This window comes from Zootermopsis nevadensis, unplaced genomic scaffold (genome assembly GCF_977971745.1).
Source record: "Zootermopsis nevadensis isolate Lab colony 2312 unplaced genomic scaffold, Znev_1.0 Znev_ptg000030l, whole genome shotgun sequence".
In the NCBI taxonomy this organism is placed as follows: domain Eukaryota; kingdom Metazoa; phylum Arthropoda; class Insecta; order Blattodea; family Termopsidae; genus Zootermopsis; species Zootermopsis nevadensis.
This window is the reverse complement of record NW_028259162.1, coordinates 3,413,493-3,430,487: the sequence shown is the minus strand read 5'-3', so window position 1 is coordinate 3,430,487 and position 16,995 is coordinate 3,413,493. Positions and strand designations below refer to the sequence as shown.

The following is a 16,995-nucleotide window of genomic DNA, read 5'->3' as shown; positions in this document are numbered from 1 at the left end:
TTTTAAATATAGACGTACTGAGCGACGTCCGCACGAATGGCGTCGCGACACCGGCCATCGTTTTCACATCGTCTTCTAATATAGAGTCCTGAAACTCTACTTTGCTAATGTACCGTTCCTTGTCCGCCTACGGCGGCTGTCGTCGCGATACTCAGCGTCGGTTTAGCCATTTTCGCTTCAAGGCCATGCTAAATGTGGCCTACTACGACGTAATGATCATGTTCCACATTCAAGCTATATGCCTCAAAATATCACACTACTTAATATGAACACGCGGACGCGTGTTATTTATAATGCTCATGATTATGCAACATCATGTTCATTCTGAAAAATTTTAATCTCCTTCCAGTTTTCCCGCATTGTGTAAATACACCGTCTAAGACTGACAAGAAATCTTTATGTTGTTACCTATTATGACTACTTCTCCACTGCCAGACTTTTCAATGTTACACACGGATATTTCCGTCAGTACTTACTCTGACAGTTGGACATGGCAGGCATCCTGAAGCCGAGGGACCCTGACAGCGGATCTGTCCTCTGGAGCGGGTCGAGCGGGTTGCCAAAGTGTCCTGACAGAAAGGGGCGCTGCCCAAACGCGAAGGCGTGAAACTGTTGCTGCTGCCCTAGAAGAGAGAGCACTACACACATCAGACTGAAACCTGCCCATAGATCAGGCATGTCAAAATCGCTGCCCTCAGACCGACTCAATTCTTGAACCGCACACGAAGCGAGGCCTCGAACGTCCCAATTTTAATGTATGTTACGCTTCAAATGCATGCCAAATAATTTCTTGCGCAACCCAATGATTTATATTTCAATTAAATTAAGCGAAAATGTGTTCAAATGAAATTCACATTTGTGTGCACTTGTGGAAAAATACACCATAATCTAAAGCTCGGAATTAGTAAAAGCAAGTGGTTATGATATTCCCCACCCACGTGATGGCCCCCGGATTAGTCAGTCTTCATTTTCAAACGACCCAGAATGGGCGCTGAGTTTGACATGCCTGTTGTAGATGAAATGTTATGACTACAGCACATGATAGCCAAATTCAACGGAGCCTATTACTGGACGTAAAACCACTTGGATAAATTTCAACAAACAATAACAATAATCTATTTCTTTTCTTAGTGCCTATCAGCATCAGAGCTTGTAACGGGTAGACCCTAAACAATTATATGCAAGACTAATAATTATACAGTACTAAACAGGAGCAAATTAAAACATAATAGTTTTAGTCCAATTATTAAAGTGCTTTAACAGCAACAATAATAATATTTTAACTACTTGTAATCACAGACGTGGTCTAGGATATAAAATATAATCAGGTTAGCAAGAAATTCTGACGGCTAGGCAGTGTAGGTTTTGAAATCATCAGTGTTAGTAGAATAAATCATCTCAGCGAACACAATTATAAAGACTAAATCAATTCTCCCTCATTTTACTGAGATTAGTACAAAGCAATTTTGTTCTAACTTAATATGAATGGATCGTAGAATTGCGACTGCATGTAGAAATAATAAATACCGTTCTGGTTGAATCTGCAGCTCAGACCTGATTTACCAGTCGTGTCAAGACGGTTCGCGCTGCCGCCATGTTTGTTTTCATTTTTCTAAACATTTCAATCGCCATTAAAATCTTAAGACACTACATTCAACAGCTCTGCGGTGGCTCCACCTTTAATCTTCACAGGACGGCAATGTCAATTTTATTGTTTAAAGAAATTTAAAAAGTACGCAAATGGAAAAGAACCCGGTGGCATGTTATCCATACCCAGCTTCACGAATAACGTTGTATGTTAGCTGATACATGCATTGACGTTTATACGAGGTGCGATCGGAAGGTTTCCAGACTGCGCGTATAAAAACCCGTACACTTATCTGAGGTATTAAATTCATCCATCACCCTCGAAGTAGTTCTCCTGGGAGTGAAAACAACGATCCCATCGCCGCTGCCAAGCCTGGAAGCATCCCTGGAAATCTTTCTTTGTCAGCCTGTCAAGCACCATCTGCGATACCTGAGATAAGTGTACGGGTTTTTATACGCGCAGTCTTGAAACCTTCCGATCGCACCTCGTAACTCAATTAGAGGGGTCCGGGCCGGAGAGACATGGAGTTCTTTAATATGGTTTCTTAATCCTTTCCAGGTTACGCTCGAGACATCTCGGTTGGAATTACTGAGAGTTCTAATCTGGATTTTTAAGGCGTTATAAAGTCACTGAAGTGAAGAAATTATTTACGATACGCGTAACGTAACAATCCTTGCACGTTCGCTTGATTCTGAACCTTTCACTTTTAACCAATGAAGTATAATTCAGTAATTTCAGCACCCAGGAACACTTTCTGGTGTTCCTGAGAAGTTCCGGCTATTTTTATCTAATTTTAACCAATATTGGTGTGTGTGTGTCAACAAATTTTAGCAGACGTCCTCAACATCAAATTTCATTAAAATCAGTTCAGCCGGTTTCCTTTTGTGTCATGCGTACAGACAGAAAGACAAGCGGAAGGACAAAGTGGTTTCAATAGGCCCTCCGCTGGAATATTAATTCACATGTACAGAGCCTCAAATACGCAGCAAATAGGAGAGAGGGCAAAAAGAATCAGTCCGGAGTTGCTGATAAAAAGAGAAACGAGTACCCTTATAGAATATAGAACCCTACCGACCACGTAACTTTTCTGACTTGGTTATCCTACTTATAGTAATATAAGAAGGTTTATTTGAATACAAACAAGCCTTCAAAAGATTAATAACACTAATATGGGTAATGGGTTTAGTGGACTTCTGCCTGTGAAGACTTCTTAAGCGGAAGATTCAGTCAGACATTTCAGTGAAAGACGCGGTTAGTGCTCAGGGGAGCAGGACACCTTGAAGGTGTGAAGCTCGGGTTACCTCAAGACAAGACAAGACAAGACATGCAAGCTGATGGATTACCCCGTTCTGGGGTCAGCAATCCTACATACCAGAGTGGTCTAGACGCGCGTTAATTAGGAACCCCTGATGCAAACCTCTGCTCTGTGTTCTGGCTTTGTGGCCTCCCGCTGAGTATGTATGGGTTCCAGAGTTTAAGTTCGTTTATTTCCGAAATAGTAGAGATTTGTGTTACTCTTAATTTATTACATGGTTATTCCCTGATTTCATGTAGTATATGTCATGACAAAGAATTTCATAATTTATGCTCTATTTAAGAAGGTATTTACATAAAAAAAGAAGGCAATGAGCGGGACATGTATAACACACTGGAACATGAAAACGTATGCAAAATTTTGGTAAAAATTTCTGAACAAAATTTTTCACTATGAAGAGCAAGGAGTGGATGAAATGATGCATTAATCTGGATAGTTGAAGGTAAAGTTAACCCTGGAATTGTTAAAAACGACGTGAACATGTGCGTGGGTGTGAAGATAAGCGCCCGGGAAATGTTGGGCACCTGAGCCGGTCAGGACGTGGTACCTGAGAGAAAAATAGGTGTCCCAGCAGAAATTCGAACCACGGTTGTCCAGTGTGCAGCCAAGACACTATTCTTACTGAGCTAAGTGGCTCGTAAATATTAATATTGAACACAGCAAAAGGTTGTATGTGGGAGCAGAGCAGTGATATTTGAGTTCCTCATAGCGGCGAAGCCATCGACTGTGGTCTTCTGGGTTGTGACGTCATGTAGTGTTGTGGGATCTTTCCGACGTTTCAGAGGAACGTATAGCCTTCATCCTCAAATCACCAACATTGAAGGAATGATTCTCCTAGACGTTGGTTACAACTTACAAGACTACATGTAGACATTACCTCACAAACTAAAATGGATCCAACCGGCTTAAGACAAGATCCAGTGTTGAGATGCTACGGATAAGATAATAAACTTCTTTTTCCGAGAAAACTTGTCAATTTCTGTATTATCTTAGCAAGTGTAATTTTCAAGACAGCTGACAAAGCGACTTTAAATAAAAAATAACTATTCATCAATATAAGGAGCAAAGCATAACCTCTCTAGCGCATCATTACGTAATTATCTCGAATCATCTGTCATTCAGTTCTTCTTAAAACCAACACCAGACTTTATTTTCGAACACAGAGCGGTCTATCGGCGGTCTGTTCTCAACGCCTCCCCCCAATGAGCAGGCCTGCATATTTTCCCGTTTCACCAAGCTCCCCCCCCCTTCCAGTTGTGACAGTTTTGTGAAAGTCGCGGGCGTGTTGTGGTGTGGGGTCACGATCCCAGGATTAGCTTGGGGAGGAAGTCGCGGGTGGCAGAGGTTCGGCGTCGTTCAGGAATGTCTTCTTCCGAAGACAATACTGCGACGAGGCGGCGAAGAGAGGAATTCTGCAGGGTCGATTAAAATCAGCTCCAACTTTGCGTGGGGCCTCAGAACTCTCTGGCATCCAGAATACTCAAATGCTATACCACAGGTCGTTAAAATATGGCCTGCGAAACAAATACGATGTTCGTCCACAAATATTATTGTCATACGTGGCATAGGGAAAGTGTAATAACAATAACAACAAATTACATTGAGGTACAGGCAAGGACCTGAGCCCACTACAGAGTGATTTGTATTTGTCACCAAAAGTGCGAATTGAAAATATAAAAGCCAATATCTAAGTAGTCTCTATTTTTAAATCAAAATTCGGTCATGTTCGATCATGCTGCTCTAAGCAAGCGTATTGGCCGATAAACCACTTGATGTAGAGTATTTTCAAAGCTATTAGTTACGTATATTCACGAAGATAAAATTATAAATGACTTCCTAAACTTTTAACATTTAAGTTATGTTACTGATTTAGGTTAAGGGCGATCTTTATTAGAATGCCTATAGATATATATGGCTTAAAAATGAGGTTTCTTCGATGGCTCTTAGCCAACTGTGTATTAAGAGCGTACGTCAGTCGAAAATCTGAACTTTGGCATGAACGAAGTCTGTTGAGATGTAAATCACGTACTATGTAGAAACTGCAAGCAAAAGGTTTCTGACGATTCTTCTCCTCTACCGGTTGCAACAAACACAATTGCGTTATCATTTTCAACATTATGCTCCATTAAAACGCGAACAATCATTAAACTGAAGAAAGAAACAGAGGAAAGATAGAACGCAGGAAACTCAGGTGGAAGGGAATGTGGATATAAATGAGTGAGACGAGACATAAGTGACAGGGCGAATGATACAAATAAATAACGGAACAAACACGGAAAAAGTTTAAAAAACGAAATGACGTAATGAGGGAAGAAAGAAAGAAGGAAAGAAAGAAGTTAAATGTGTATGCAAAGGAGGGAAAAAGTGTCTGTAAGAAGACGAATTACTGCGCCCGTTGCTATGGCAACCAGAAGCAACAATGAGCTGTTGTACTGATCAATGGATCTCATGAAGATCAACGTGTTGAGGTCCGCCTTCCATTGATTCTATGCCAATTGCACCGGCAGGAAGGGTCTCCCCAGCAACCGACTTGGGTTATACATCAACCCAACCTTCGCTCTCGCACCGACCTAAATAGCTATACCACGTCCCACCATTACATCAACAAAACGATACTGAGGGTAACTGCGATTATAATGAATACGTAGCCGCAGACAAACGACAATGGGGTGTGCCAGCGAATCTCGTCCTGAGTCACCACAATCCAGTCCACGCCCTTATAACCTATTTATTTACGAACCATTTTAATATTATCCTCCCGTATGTCATTCATGTTTTTTGAAATTAACAAATTGTATGCGTTCCTCATATCCCCATTGCACTCTACATGTAATGCCCATTTAATCGTACTTAAATCTTATCAAGAGATACTTCCTTAAATTAGTCATTAACGAAAATTTATACAATTCCATAAAACCGAACAACAACAAAGGTCTATGATTTTGTATAGGGTCTACTTTAATCTTTACGCTTTCAGATATCAGAAGATAAGATAGGAGATTCTAAATTTACAGTAACAAACAGTGGATTAGTATAACCCAACCCTTGCAACGCGAATAACGGAGGTCACTACCTACAACATACAAGTGTGCCTTAAAACATTAAGAAATTTATTTGCAAAAAGGGACAGTGTCCCTGCCCTTAATGTTATGGTGGAAGGTGGTGCAGCCTGCAGGACCACTTCCTTCCAGGATTGGAAAAGGGGGTGGGTTGTAGAAAAGCCAGGCCTGCCAGTAGTAGCACCTCTAATTAATTAAACAAGCAATTCATTAGACATTCCCCCCTTGTTGTAGGGAAGGACGAAGCTTCAGAGAAGCTAGCCTGGAAAACCGTGCGAGGGGGGTGGGAGAAGGGGGTGGTCTGAGCTGGATTGACCAGCTACACCCTCTCAGCTTCAACTGGACTACCTCCAGCACTTGAGACATTATAGCCCCAGCCTCTGTGTTCCAATTACAGAATTCATCTCTGTGAGACGAGGAAATCACAGTTGTACGGCGTATCGGAAACAGAATTTTGTTTAAAAGTTTTTATCAAGTGACACTCATAAACAGAAGTGCGCGTTTTTGTTGATATCCGTGGCTAATCGTATCAATGGAACTTTTTTAGGAGCGTTCGCAAAGTATATTAGCAAAAAAAATACTCGTTTGACCACGTCTGTCTCTGTAAGTCCGTCTGTTCTACATTCAACAACTTGACAATCGCTGTACGAATCTTCCACTAAATTTCGTATTGGGGTGTCTCATTAAACTTTATCGACACATTCCAGATTTGGTTGAAATCTCAACGACAATAACGGGAACATTGCGTGAAAACCTAGAAGCGGCTTTGGCCAGGGAACTGACTGGGCGATAAATCCCCAAGTTACCTCGGTTGCCATGGTAGCCAACAACGGAAACTTCTTTCCTTCATCGCCACAAACACTTTCGCTCTTGCAACCACCCAGTGTCGTATTCATTGACTACGAGATGTCGCCAAGCATGAAAGCTGATCACTCACTCCAATACAGTCCACATGGAGTTTTATCTCCACGACACATTCGCCTATGCGTTATCATCTGTCTATCTTTCAATGTCATTATTGATTGTGGCGTGTAATAACACGTTCCTCAAGAAGGCTTCTGCTACATGTTTCTAGTTACGGACCCGCGTCCGGTCCGTCACTTGTACCTGGAAGTGACTGCTCCACGTGTTACAATTAATTTATTATCCATTTGTCAGGTGAATGGAATGCGAAGTGGCTGTCTGAGTGACTGATAGCTGATTGGCTGTTACGGATGTTCCATCAAGCTGGTCAAATAGGCTCATAAATACTAAACTCTGAATTTGAAACTTCCTGTTCCATTTTACGGGATTCGTGTTGCAAATATCTCTAGAACACTGAGACGAAGTTTTTGACGGTAGTATTATTCTAAATAATCCTCCGTAATTAACAACACGATATTTTGGACCTAAGACGGATAAAAACGACTGCAGAATGAGAAAATTCATAACTTGTACTCTTCTATAACCAAATCGAGGAGGATAAGACGGACGTAGCAGATAGCATGTTAGATTAAGAAGAGAAATGGTTACATAATTTTGTTCGTAAATCCTGGGTATAGATGATAGGAAAGTATTGGCCTTGATTTTAAGCAAATGGTAAGCGTAGAGACTGGATTAATCTAGCTCTGGATAGATAAATTTGACGGGATTTTGTGAACATGGTGTGTGAACTGAATTCATCTGTCTCAGCCTGGGGTACATTGCGGGCTCTTCTGTTGATAATTTCTTAGGTTATGCGCTACATCAGTTTCAGAGGTCACTTACCAACTAAAGAGAGGATAAAGATGGCTGTGATCTGGGGTGTTGCTAAAATCTTATGCACTTTTCAGAGACGCTTACTGCTGCCATCATGGTCGCTGTGAGATCCTAAAATCTCGCCGAGAGGACGATTAAAAGCCACATACATTCGGTCTGGAGGTGATAATCAACGGAACTTAGGAGCTAGACACGCGGACGTTTATAAAGATATAATAAATACATCTTCAAATTCTACATGAAAATGCTGACAATTAAAATGTTTTGGAAGTTTTGAATCTAATTATACACAACAATGTTTTAATAAACCGCGTAGTTATTAACACGCAGTTCCCATCTGACAGACAAAAACATTTGAAGGTGAAATACGAGCAGCAAAGGTTTTCCCAGGGAGTTCGACTCTGCACCGAGAAGTGCAGAGTCGAACACTGATGAAGTGAAGACCAGGCTGGGATCTTAGTTTGTGTCGCGCATAAAGAAGCAACGCCACGGCCATGCATTTTCCTGAGCGCCTCGCGATGAAAAACGTTCTACCTGCCCAGATATATGAGACCGCAGCCACGGCAACAATTAGTAAGACTCCGAGGTGCTTGTTTGCTCTAATTCCGCCCTTTTTCTCATTCTACTTTATGCAAACTTTATCCTCCTACATGTACATAAACCCTCGTCTTCTTAAGCTACTGGGCGTGTCTTCCTAGGGGGATGGGGGGCTTACGAAGATTTAATGGGGTGAGAGAAGGTTACAACAATCTGCCTCAAAATTTAAATACTTTTTTTCAGATTTGAAGTGAATATTTTCTAATGTTGGTTAAGAGCACATCCATGTACATTCTTTATGTTCTGAAACATTCCTAGACTTATGTCTACATATGAGAGGCCAGTATATCGACAGGGCTTGATAACTATGACAAGACCAGGTGACTAACAAAAATGAATGCGCCACTCGAAATTATTATTAAGGTAAGCTTATACTTGCTTATCTAAGCACACGGCGCAAAGGGATATGGGGTAATATAAGTTTACCTCCATATATTTCTTAACCTCTGCACTGGGCGGCCGCTTTGCTCCCGATGAAAGCCACCGGTACCATTTAAATAGGCCATTAATTGAAGCTCCAGTCGGTCTGAACTCGGAGCAGAAGAATAATAAAAATAAATACTTTTTCCAGTCGGGATTCGAACCCAATCGTCCAGGGTATAGCCTAGTCACAAAACTGATGACATTTTCCGTTCCGTTTGCCCTTCACTTAACAATCAATGACCGTACAAAATAAAACATTCAATCGGATTAATTTTTCGATAGTATGTATCTGTACGAATTTAAATGGTATTTATTATAAAATATTTTGCATTTATACTCTACCGCTAACGTAAGAGAAAACAGTTGGAAAGATAAACTCGCTGGCAACAAACTCACATACTCAATGACGCAGAAACCTCAATGAGAAGCTGATAGTTACTCAGCTAGTCAATAAATTCCCCAATTTTTATGCAGACATAATATTTATTAGCAAGTTCACAAAGCTTAGGCCCTGACTAACGATTTTTAAAAGGTTAATTTTTACAGGAAATATATTCTAGCCCCCCCCCCCCTCACACTCCTAACTTCCAAGCTGGAGGGTCATCCGTTGTCAGCTGTCCGCGGCTGGTTATTCAATATAACCTACTCGCAGTAACTCCACACTCCACGTGTGGGGACAGGCCACTACATCTGCGATGTGAGGACCAAGTTGCCACAAGGCTTCTGTACTTTTCAGGCAATATATATGACAGAGCAGGATTAGAATGTTGTGAAATAAACATGTAACAAACCAAGAAGTCCATTTTAAATTTTGGTATAATACGGATCGCTCTAATTTGCGTGTCACGTGAGTATACAGAGGTGGCAGGCTGGGAGACTGTAGCAGCTGTCTCTTGCAGTTTTGGTAACATTCTCTGCCGCCCTTGTCTGCGGTCGCCCTCTACCCCCCCCCCCCCCCCCGTGTCGCCGAACTGAACTTCATCTCAGGCAGCTTCACCCGTTAATTCCTAGCGTCGTCCTCTTCATGCGAAGAGACACATTACGAACAAGTTTTATCGGCTTCTATCTAATACCCAATATACGTGAAGAACAAGTAGTTCGGAGCTAATGCTAGACGGAATCCTCCTACACTTGCTTCGGTCGATATTTCCAATCACACGTGAGTTTCCAGCTTCGAACATTCTCAAGTTTCGTTTTATTAATAACCTGGACAGACTATCCTACGTAGCTGACAACTGGGATTTGAGTCCCGCCAAGAGCAGAGGATATTTTACATTCTCTACCACATCCAGACCAATTCATAATCCACAAGTAACAGGAAGTCTTAAACAAAACAAAGATTAACCGATAATACCTCCGAAACAAAGAAGCTACAAATAGTAAGGTAGGGAAACCAAGTCTTCGAATAAACCATATTCCTCCGACCCCTGGAGCACACGAATATATCTAAAAAAAACAAATTGCGGACCACAGGTTACCGAACACATATTTATGAGGTTCAAACTGTAAGCACCAAGTGAAGTGAAGACAGAAAATCCATCAGATTTAGTACCCGCATATAGAAATATGCGTCCCAGCGCATGAAGGTTTAATAGACTTGGGCCCCATACGGAGTGATGCTATAGTGACGTCACAAGTCATGATGGCGTCGCACTAGAAAATCTCATGATTCGTCATCTAAAAATAGACCTGGGCCAATGAGAGAAAGTTGACTTCATAGAAGGACCCAATCAGATCCCAGTCAACAAATTTTAAGCACACATCAAGAACGTATTCGCCCACACACCAACACATTCACAGACAAACTCCTGCTATTTCTTCTAAATATACAATACGCGCCATTTGTGTACAGTCGGTTCGTGAAAGAAATTAACTTTACGCTTTGTTACATTTTTTAGTACCGTCCATGATAACAAAATAAATTAACTTTCCATTTGGCACATCACTTTTTACTTTGTTACCCCAGTTCTTTGTGCGGATTCAAGAGCTAGAATGTGATTTATTCCCAGTTTTTTTTCCACCTTTTTCTGAGGATACTTTAAATTGTGTCGTGTTTGCCAGAGAAATCTCTATTTATTTCAGTCCTTGAACGCGCATATGTTCTGGTAACATAATTCCTGCTCCGTCAGAATGACCTAAGTCAGATATAATTTCAACTCACTTAAGCCCTTCTTTCCAATCAGGACACAAAGTAACATCTCAGACGGTGATTTATCTGGCGTGACTAACTTTGCAATGACGGGTGTCTGTCTGAATCAGCAAATTTAAATCTGCACAGCAATAAATATAAAGATCAATAAATATATAAATTCGCAAAGAATCAGGATCTACGATATGTCAAAATTATAAATAAGATTTCGCTCACATTCCATGTTTTAGATTCCGCAGAAGAGTACCATTTCCGATTGCCTTCATCACACAAAATGTTAAGGCACAACGCTATTTGCTAGTAACGGAGCAGTAATAGACAGACGAACAGATATCATAATAGTCACACTCGTGACTCTACTTACAAAATGAAGAAAGTGCGTTGTATTTGATAGCACTTGTATCAATAAGGAGTAAGTAATGCTCTTAGTAAATTGAATACAAATTTCCTTGGATATTATCCATCGTCTAGTAAATATAAAACGTAAAACGACGTTTCGGAGATGGGACTCTATCTCCGTCTTCAGGTTCCTACACAGTTGGGCCCACTAGATAGAGCTAATCCCTATCTCCGGACCTCTTGGATATTATCCATCGTCTAGTAAATATAAAACGTAAAACGACGTTTCGGAGATGGGACTCTATCTCCGTCTTCAGGTTCCTACACAGTTGGGCCCACTAGATAGAGCTAATCCCTAACCTGAAGACGGAGATAGAGTCCCATCTCCGAAACGTCGTTTTACGTTTTATATTTACTAGACGATGGATAATATCCAAGGAAATTTTTATTCAATTGACTTTTCACCATCGTCAAGAAGTTTTAGATCTGATATACACCTTAGTAAATGTGTTGGTTGGTGACGGATTCGCCCATTTGCATGTGATCTCTCGATTCGTAATCCTAAGAAATTAATCTCATCTGCCGTGATTGCCAACCCCTCGGCCAATAGTTGTGGCACAGAAGTTACTAACTCCGCCAACTGCTTAATAAATAGAACCCTACATTACCGACAATGTATCTCTTCAAAGTTATGACTCAATAAAACGCCCCATCAGACATCACCCTTCCTCCTTTCCTTCCTTAAATAGGCTATATAATAGTTTCTTAACACATAAAAACACAAAAGCACCGCCCCCCGTATGCCCGAGTATCAAAAAAGTTTTTAAAATCCAGTTCATCTCATTCTGTGACATATCAGCCAGTCCTTATACCTTCATCATTCCTTTTGACGAGACGAAAACATCTAGACTTACTACAAAAACATACACTTCTCTCTCTCTCGAAAGACATAAAAGTGGATGCAACCCTTGTATAAAGGAGAAGACACCCTTGTCGGCACACAGAGAAAACAGGGGTAAGTTGCATGCACAGCTTTATTTGTTTGTAGAAGACTTAGATTCCACAAACAAATCTTCTCTGTACTTGTAACTAGTGGGCTTTGAGACAGACCGCCCGCCCGCCCGCCATGGCCTTCTGAGTACATGTTGCGATACAAACACAAGAGTTTCCATTTTCAGACGCTTGGGGCGCATAGCTCATTCCTAAAGCATCTGGATCCAAACCAAAAACTCCATATGAGTTGGGTGACAGATATCAATGAATTTTGTGGCTGCAAAATATTCAACCAACTACACAAATAGCAATAATTAAGAAGCTAGTAGTTGCTCAGTTAGTCAAGACGTTCACTGTCTTTTATTCAACCTGAAAATCCATTACTGTTCCTACTAAACGCTGATTTAAGCACGCACGAATCCATTTCAAATCTACACACTTCACCGATCTATCTTAAGATCCATTATAATAGTACCATCTTTCTACGCATTTTATTAAATTTCTGTCTGCACTTCATTGCTTCAATGGAGGGTACATTCCCCGTCCATCTCACCCTCCGTAATTTTATATTTCCGTAGGAGCACCTCATGTAAATAAACCACTTTGGAGAGCTAAATGTAGATGGAAGGATAACATTAGAATTCAGCTTGGAGAAATAAGATATACGAGGGATAAATTTATTGAACTGAACCGGGATAGAATCCAACTGTCGATTTTTGTGAATAAGGAGATGAACATTAAGTGTCAATGTAGGAAATTCCTTGGTCAGCGGAATGTCAATGAACTTTCGGAAGTAAAACTTGAACCTTGAAATTAATACGAGGGTAAATACGTAAAATAATGAAGGAAAATTAATAATAAGCAAGGTTTGGTTTTGAAATACAGTCACTGTAATGATACATCGGTAAAACCGTACGTAAGCTTCAAAACAAGACGGTATTTGAAGTTTGTAAGAGAAAAGCCTAATCTAATAACTGCATTCTGCATGTGAACATATTAAAATCATTGCAAAATTTACTAAGATATATTCAAAATAAATTCGCGAAAACGTTCCATGAAAGTCCATGGTGCGGACATGAATGTAAGAACGTACTGATGATCTCTAATAGAACATAAACTGCATAATCAGAGAAAATTCTCCAGCGATTACAAGATTAATGAATGTCGATTAAAAAACTGCGCAAACCTCAAAGAGCAGACTGAATACTGCGGGCGAGAGCTTACTTGTTTTGGAGCGCGGTTCCCGGGGTCCGTCCACCGTCACTTTGATCGCCTTGTTGTACGTCGCCATCTGCGGGGGCGAGGAACTCACTGTGATCGTCAGCGTAAAACTCTTTCCTGCAACAAGACACAGTCAATTGCTAATATAATAGCCAGTGTCCGTCAGTGCACAGACCGCCCCATGCGGAAACAATTGAAACTAAATTATAAAGGTGGCGATTATGGCAGCAATACATTAACGAGAGGATATGGTGGCGCCTATGATGGGGTCTGGCGAAGTCTGTGTTTGGCGAGAGTCTGGAGTCGAAAGGTCGTAGGTTTTATTTTGGTGATTTTTGCAAGAATGTGGTTTCCGTCACCGCGAAGATGTTTTCACTTTTAACTGATTTTGTAAATACATTATATAAATTTGTACTTTCTATTATATTAGGGGAGATAATGTTACAATAAATTGTACCGCCGTTTAACTCAAAAAAGGTCCATTCCTATCAACTTTGATAAGTCATATTGCAAAATATATACCCTATTCTATGATACTTATTTAAGGTTTGTTTACCTTTGTGCGATGAACAGTTCAGAGCTCATATTTATTTAGCTTTGATTTATCAGCTGACGATGCCAGAAGCTCAGACTACGTAGCGTCGAATGAAAGTCTGAATAACGAATGAATTAATCAGAAAGGACTCGGGATGAACAGACCACTTAAAGTAGAAACATCTTAGAATGAAGACACAGATTAAAGCAAAGGCAGTGGCCTAATTTTCGTTACATTCTGCATTTGCCTGGAAGGACTGCATAAAAACATAGAAACCCTGAATAAGGCTAGTCTGTCTCCGGGTTTAAATCTGAAACCGAGACCTCCAGAAAGCGAAGCAGGAAGGCCAACCGCACAGCACCTAGACTTTTTATCTGGAATAATAAATTTGTATCTTTGATTACGAGGTGCGATCGGAAAGTTTCAAGACTGTGTCAATAGAGGGCGAACCGGATGTAGTACGAGCTTCTGCCGCTAGGGGGTGCGGCCTACATTCATAGTGAATCAGTGTGCCAGCCAGCATCATCGAATTAGCATTTGTTTCTTAGTTACGGGCGTTTTGGTAGTGCATTACACCGACCCTCCTGCGATTTCGGAATGACGTGTGCATCAAATTTTGCCAAAGACTCGCCAAAACGGCTACGGAAATCTATGAAATGCTAAACCAAGCATTTGGGGAGTCCGCAATGGGTCGTGCACAAACTTTTGTGTGGCATTCACGTTTTAAAAATGGCCGAACCTCTGTCGATGATGACGAGCGTTCTGGACGACCATCTTCGAGCACAACGCCCGAAAATGTTACGAAGATTCGGCAGGCCATTCACGAAGATCGACGTCGTACCATCAACGACTTGTGCGACATTGTTGGGATAGGTTATTGGACCTGTCAGCTGATTCTAAAGGAAGAACTCCACATGCGACGCATCCTGTCTGAGGACCAGAAGCAGAATCGACTTCTCGTTTGTCAGGAGCTCAAAGATCTTGCAAGAACCGACCCCAACTTCCTTTCTAAGCTCCGTGTGACTTCTTCCTCTTCCCAAAGATGAAAATTCAGCTAAAGGGAAGAAGATTTGAGACGATAGAAGAGATTCAGGCAGAATCGCAGATGGTGCTTGACAGGCTGACAAAGAAAGATTTCCAGGGATGCTTCCAGGCTTGGCAGCGGCGCTGCGATCGTTGTGTTCACTCCCAGGGGAACTACTTCGAGGGTGATGGATGAATTTAATACCTGAGATAAGTGTACGGGTTTTTATAGGCGCAGTCTATAAACTTTCCGATCGCACCTCGTATATAGTTAACCAGTAATTTTAAGCAAAAGCCAAGGACAATATGGCGTGCAGTGTCGCAACCAATCCCAGTGGAGCAGATCCTTCTAGATTTATTATTTACGACAGAAGAACAACGCTGTATATGAGAGCCAATAGAGAGTTCTCTGACCGTACTCGTTCCGTGCGCCATGTTTTGAGTCACTCAATGGTGTCAAGCTTCTATTTATGTATCGGGCACTGTAAGAAGCTGGGTTCTAATCGATGTGCCCTAGTCGAGAAATATCGCACGCGACGTGTTCCGATAATGCGCACACAATGGCTCGTACCAATTTCAAAACAAAGTTCCAGACACCAACAGAATGTGCACTAAAGTTTCAGGGAATAAAATGTAGTTCACTAGCTGACGACATCACCAAATCATGTGGTTTTACTAAAGTTGCCTAAAGTGTAGACGTTTTTAAAATTGTGTGCTCAACACCATGTTTATGTATTGGGGAAGATTTCAGGTTTTCTCGGAGCCTAGAATGAAGATGACTGTCTTCTGGGTTGCTGAGCCGAGTAAGTTTATCGACGTTTCAGGGGTGCTTTCTGCCGGTATCATTAGGAATACTGCGCCTTGTCGTCTGGTACACGTTTAACAGCGTTTCAGATATGCCTGCTGCCTCCATCATCAGGGAGATGAGTCTTCGCCCTGATGATGAAGGCAACAAGAGCCTATGAACCATAAGTTGACTAAAGTTCCACTGCAATTTCAAATTCACTCGTTGTAAGTCGTACAAGTCAGAATTTATCGATCCAATTCTTAAATATTAGGCAGGATATATAATATCGAGGCACGAATCCAGGGCACTAGACAGAGCATAAATTGTTCTAAGATGGAGTTCAGTTCATCGCCAGAGGCTGTACCAACCTCCATGCGTGTTTAAACAAAACGTTAAATGAAATATCGTATTTTTAACAAAACATTTTAATCATGGCTTACAAGGCTACACGCGGAGCTTCGAAATTACGTGATCACTCTATTAAAACGACAGATAAAACCCCACCGCCGCTCGTGTTTTTAAAAATAAAAACTCTTTCTATTAAATGGCTCGTACATAGCAGAGGGTCAGATGACAGCGATTTCATTATTTTTTCATGGCATTGCCCAAACTGTTGTCACGAGCGGAGTCCGCTTCGTGGACACGAGCGGAGGCGACGTTGGAAGCGTCTGTCTGTGACGGACGCTACTGCTCACTCCGACTTCATCCGTTAATTGTAATTAAGTTAAAAGATGCAAATCAGACTAACGATCTCTGGCATTAAAGACGGAAGTGATAAAGATAGAAACCAGGTTCACAATTTCGCTTATTTGATCTCGTCTTATTAATTATTATCTACAACAACGTTACAATCAGTCACGATGTTAAAGGAGCCAAATACTATTTATTTAGTGTTCTGTCTGACGACAGGTCCATATGAACAGCATCCTTCCATCCTTTTCTCGGACTGGGACCTGTTCATATACGTTCTTGGCAGATGATCCAGAAGTGGTTTGCCATTGCCTTCTTCTGTGTGTGAATGGAGTAATTGTTGGGATGCCACGGAGAAACCGGGGAAGAAGCCCCCGGAGGAAAACTCCGTGTTGCCTAGACCACGAAAAATAAATCTTTTATATCACTTTGTCTCTGTTAGTCTGTATACAAGGCAGGAAGAATTAAACAAATATATTAAAAAGTAATATCCTGAAGAAAAACACAAGTGATGAACAAGGACACAGGGGGAGAGAGGG

At 41.2% G+C, this 16,995-nt stretch overlaps 1 protein-coding gene across 5 annotated transcripts in view; it reads right to left on the bottom strand.

The window, feature by feature from the left end:
* LOC110841293 (uncharacterized) overlaps positions 1-16,995 on the bottom strand; it is a 265,608-nt gene that overhangs the window by 32,272 nt on the left and 216,341 nt on the right. For 3 of the 5 annotated variants that reach the window (XR_015537944.1, XM_087359002.1, XM_087359000.1), the window contains 2 exons: positions 13,425-13,538; positions 477-638 (listed from right to left, as the gene is read on the bottom strand). Coding sequence is in view for 4 of the 5 variants with exons in the window: in XM_087359002.1 (XP_087215128.1) it covers positions 477-638; positions 13,425-13,538 (276 nt within the window). In the remaining variant the exon portion in view is untranslated. The remainder of the gene's footprint in view (positions 1-476; positions 639-13,424; positions 13,539-16,995) is intronic. The other 2 variants (XM_087359003.1, XM_087359001.1) reach the window with 1 other exon arrangement.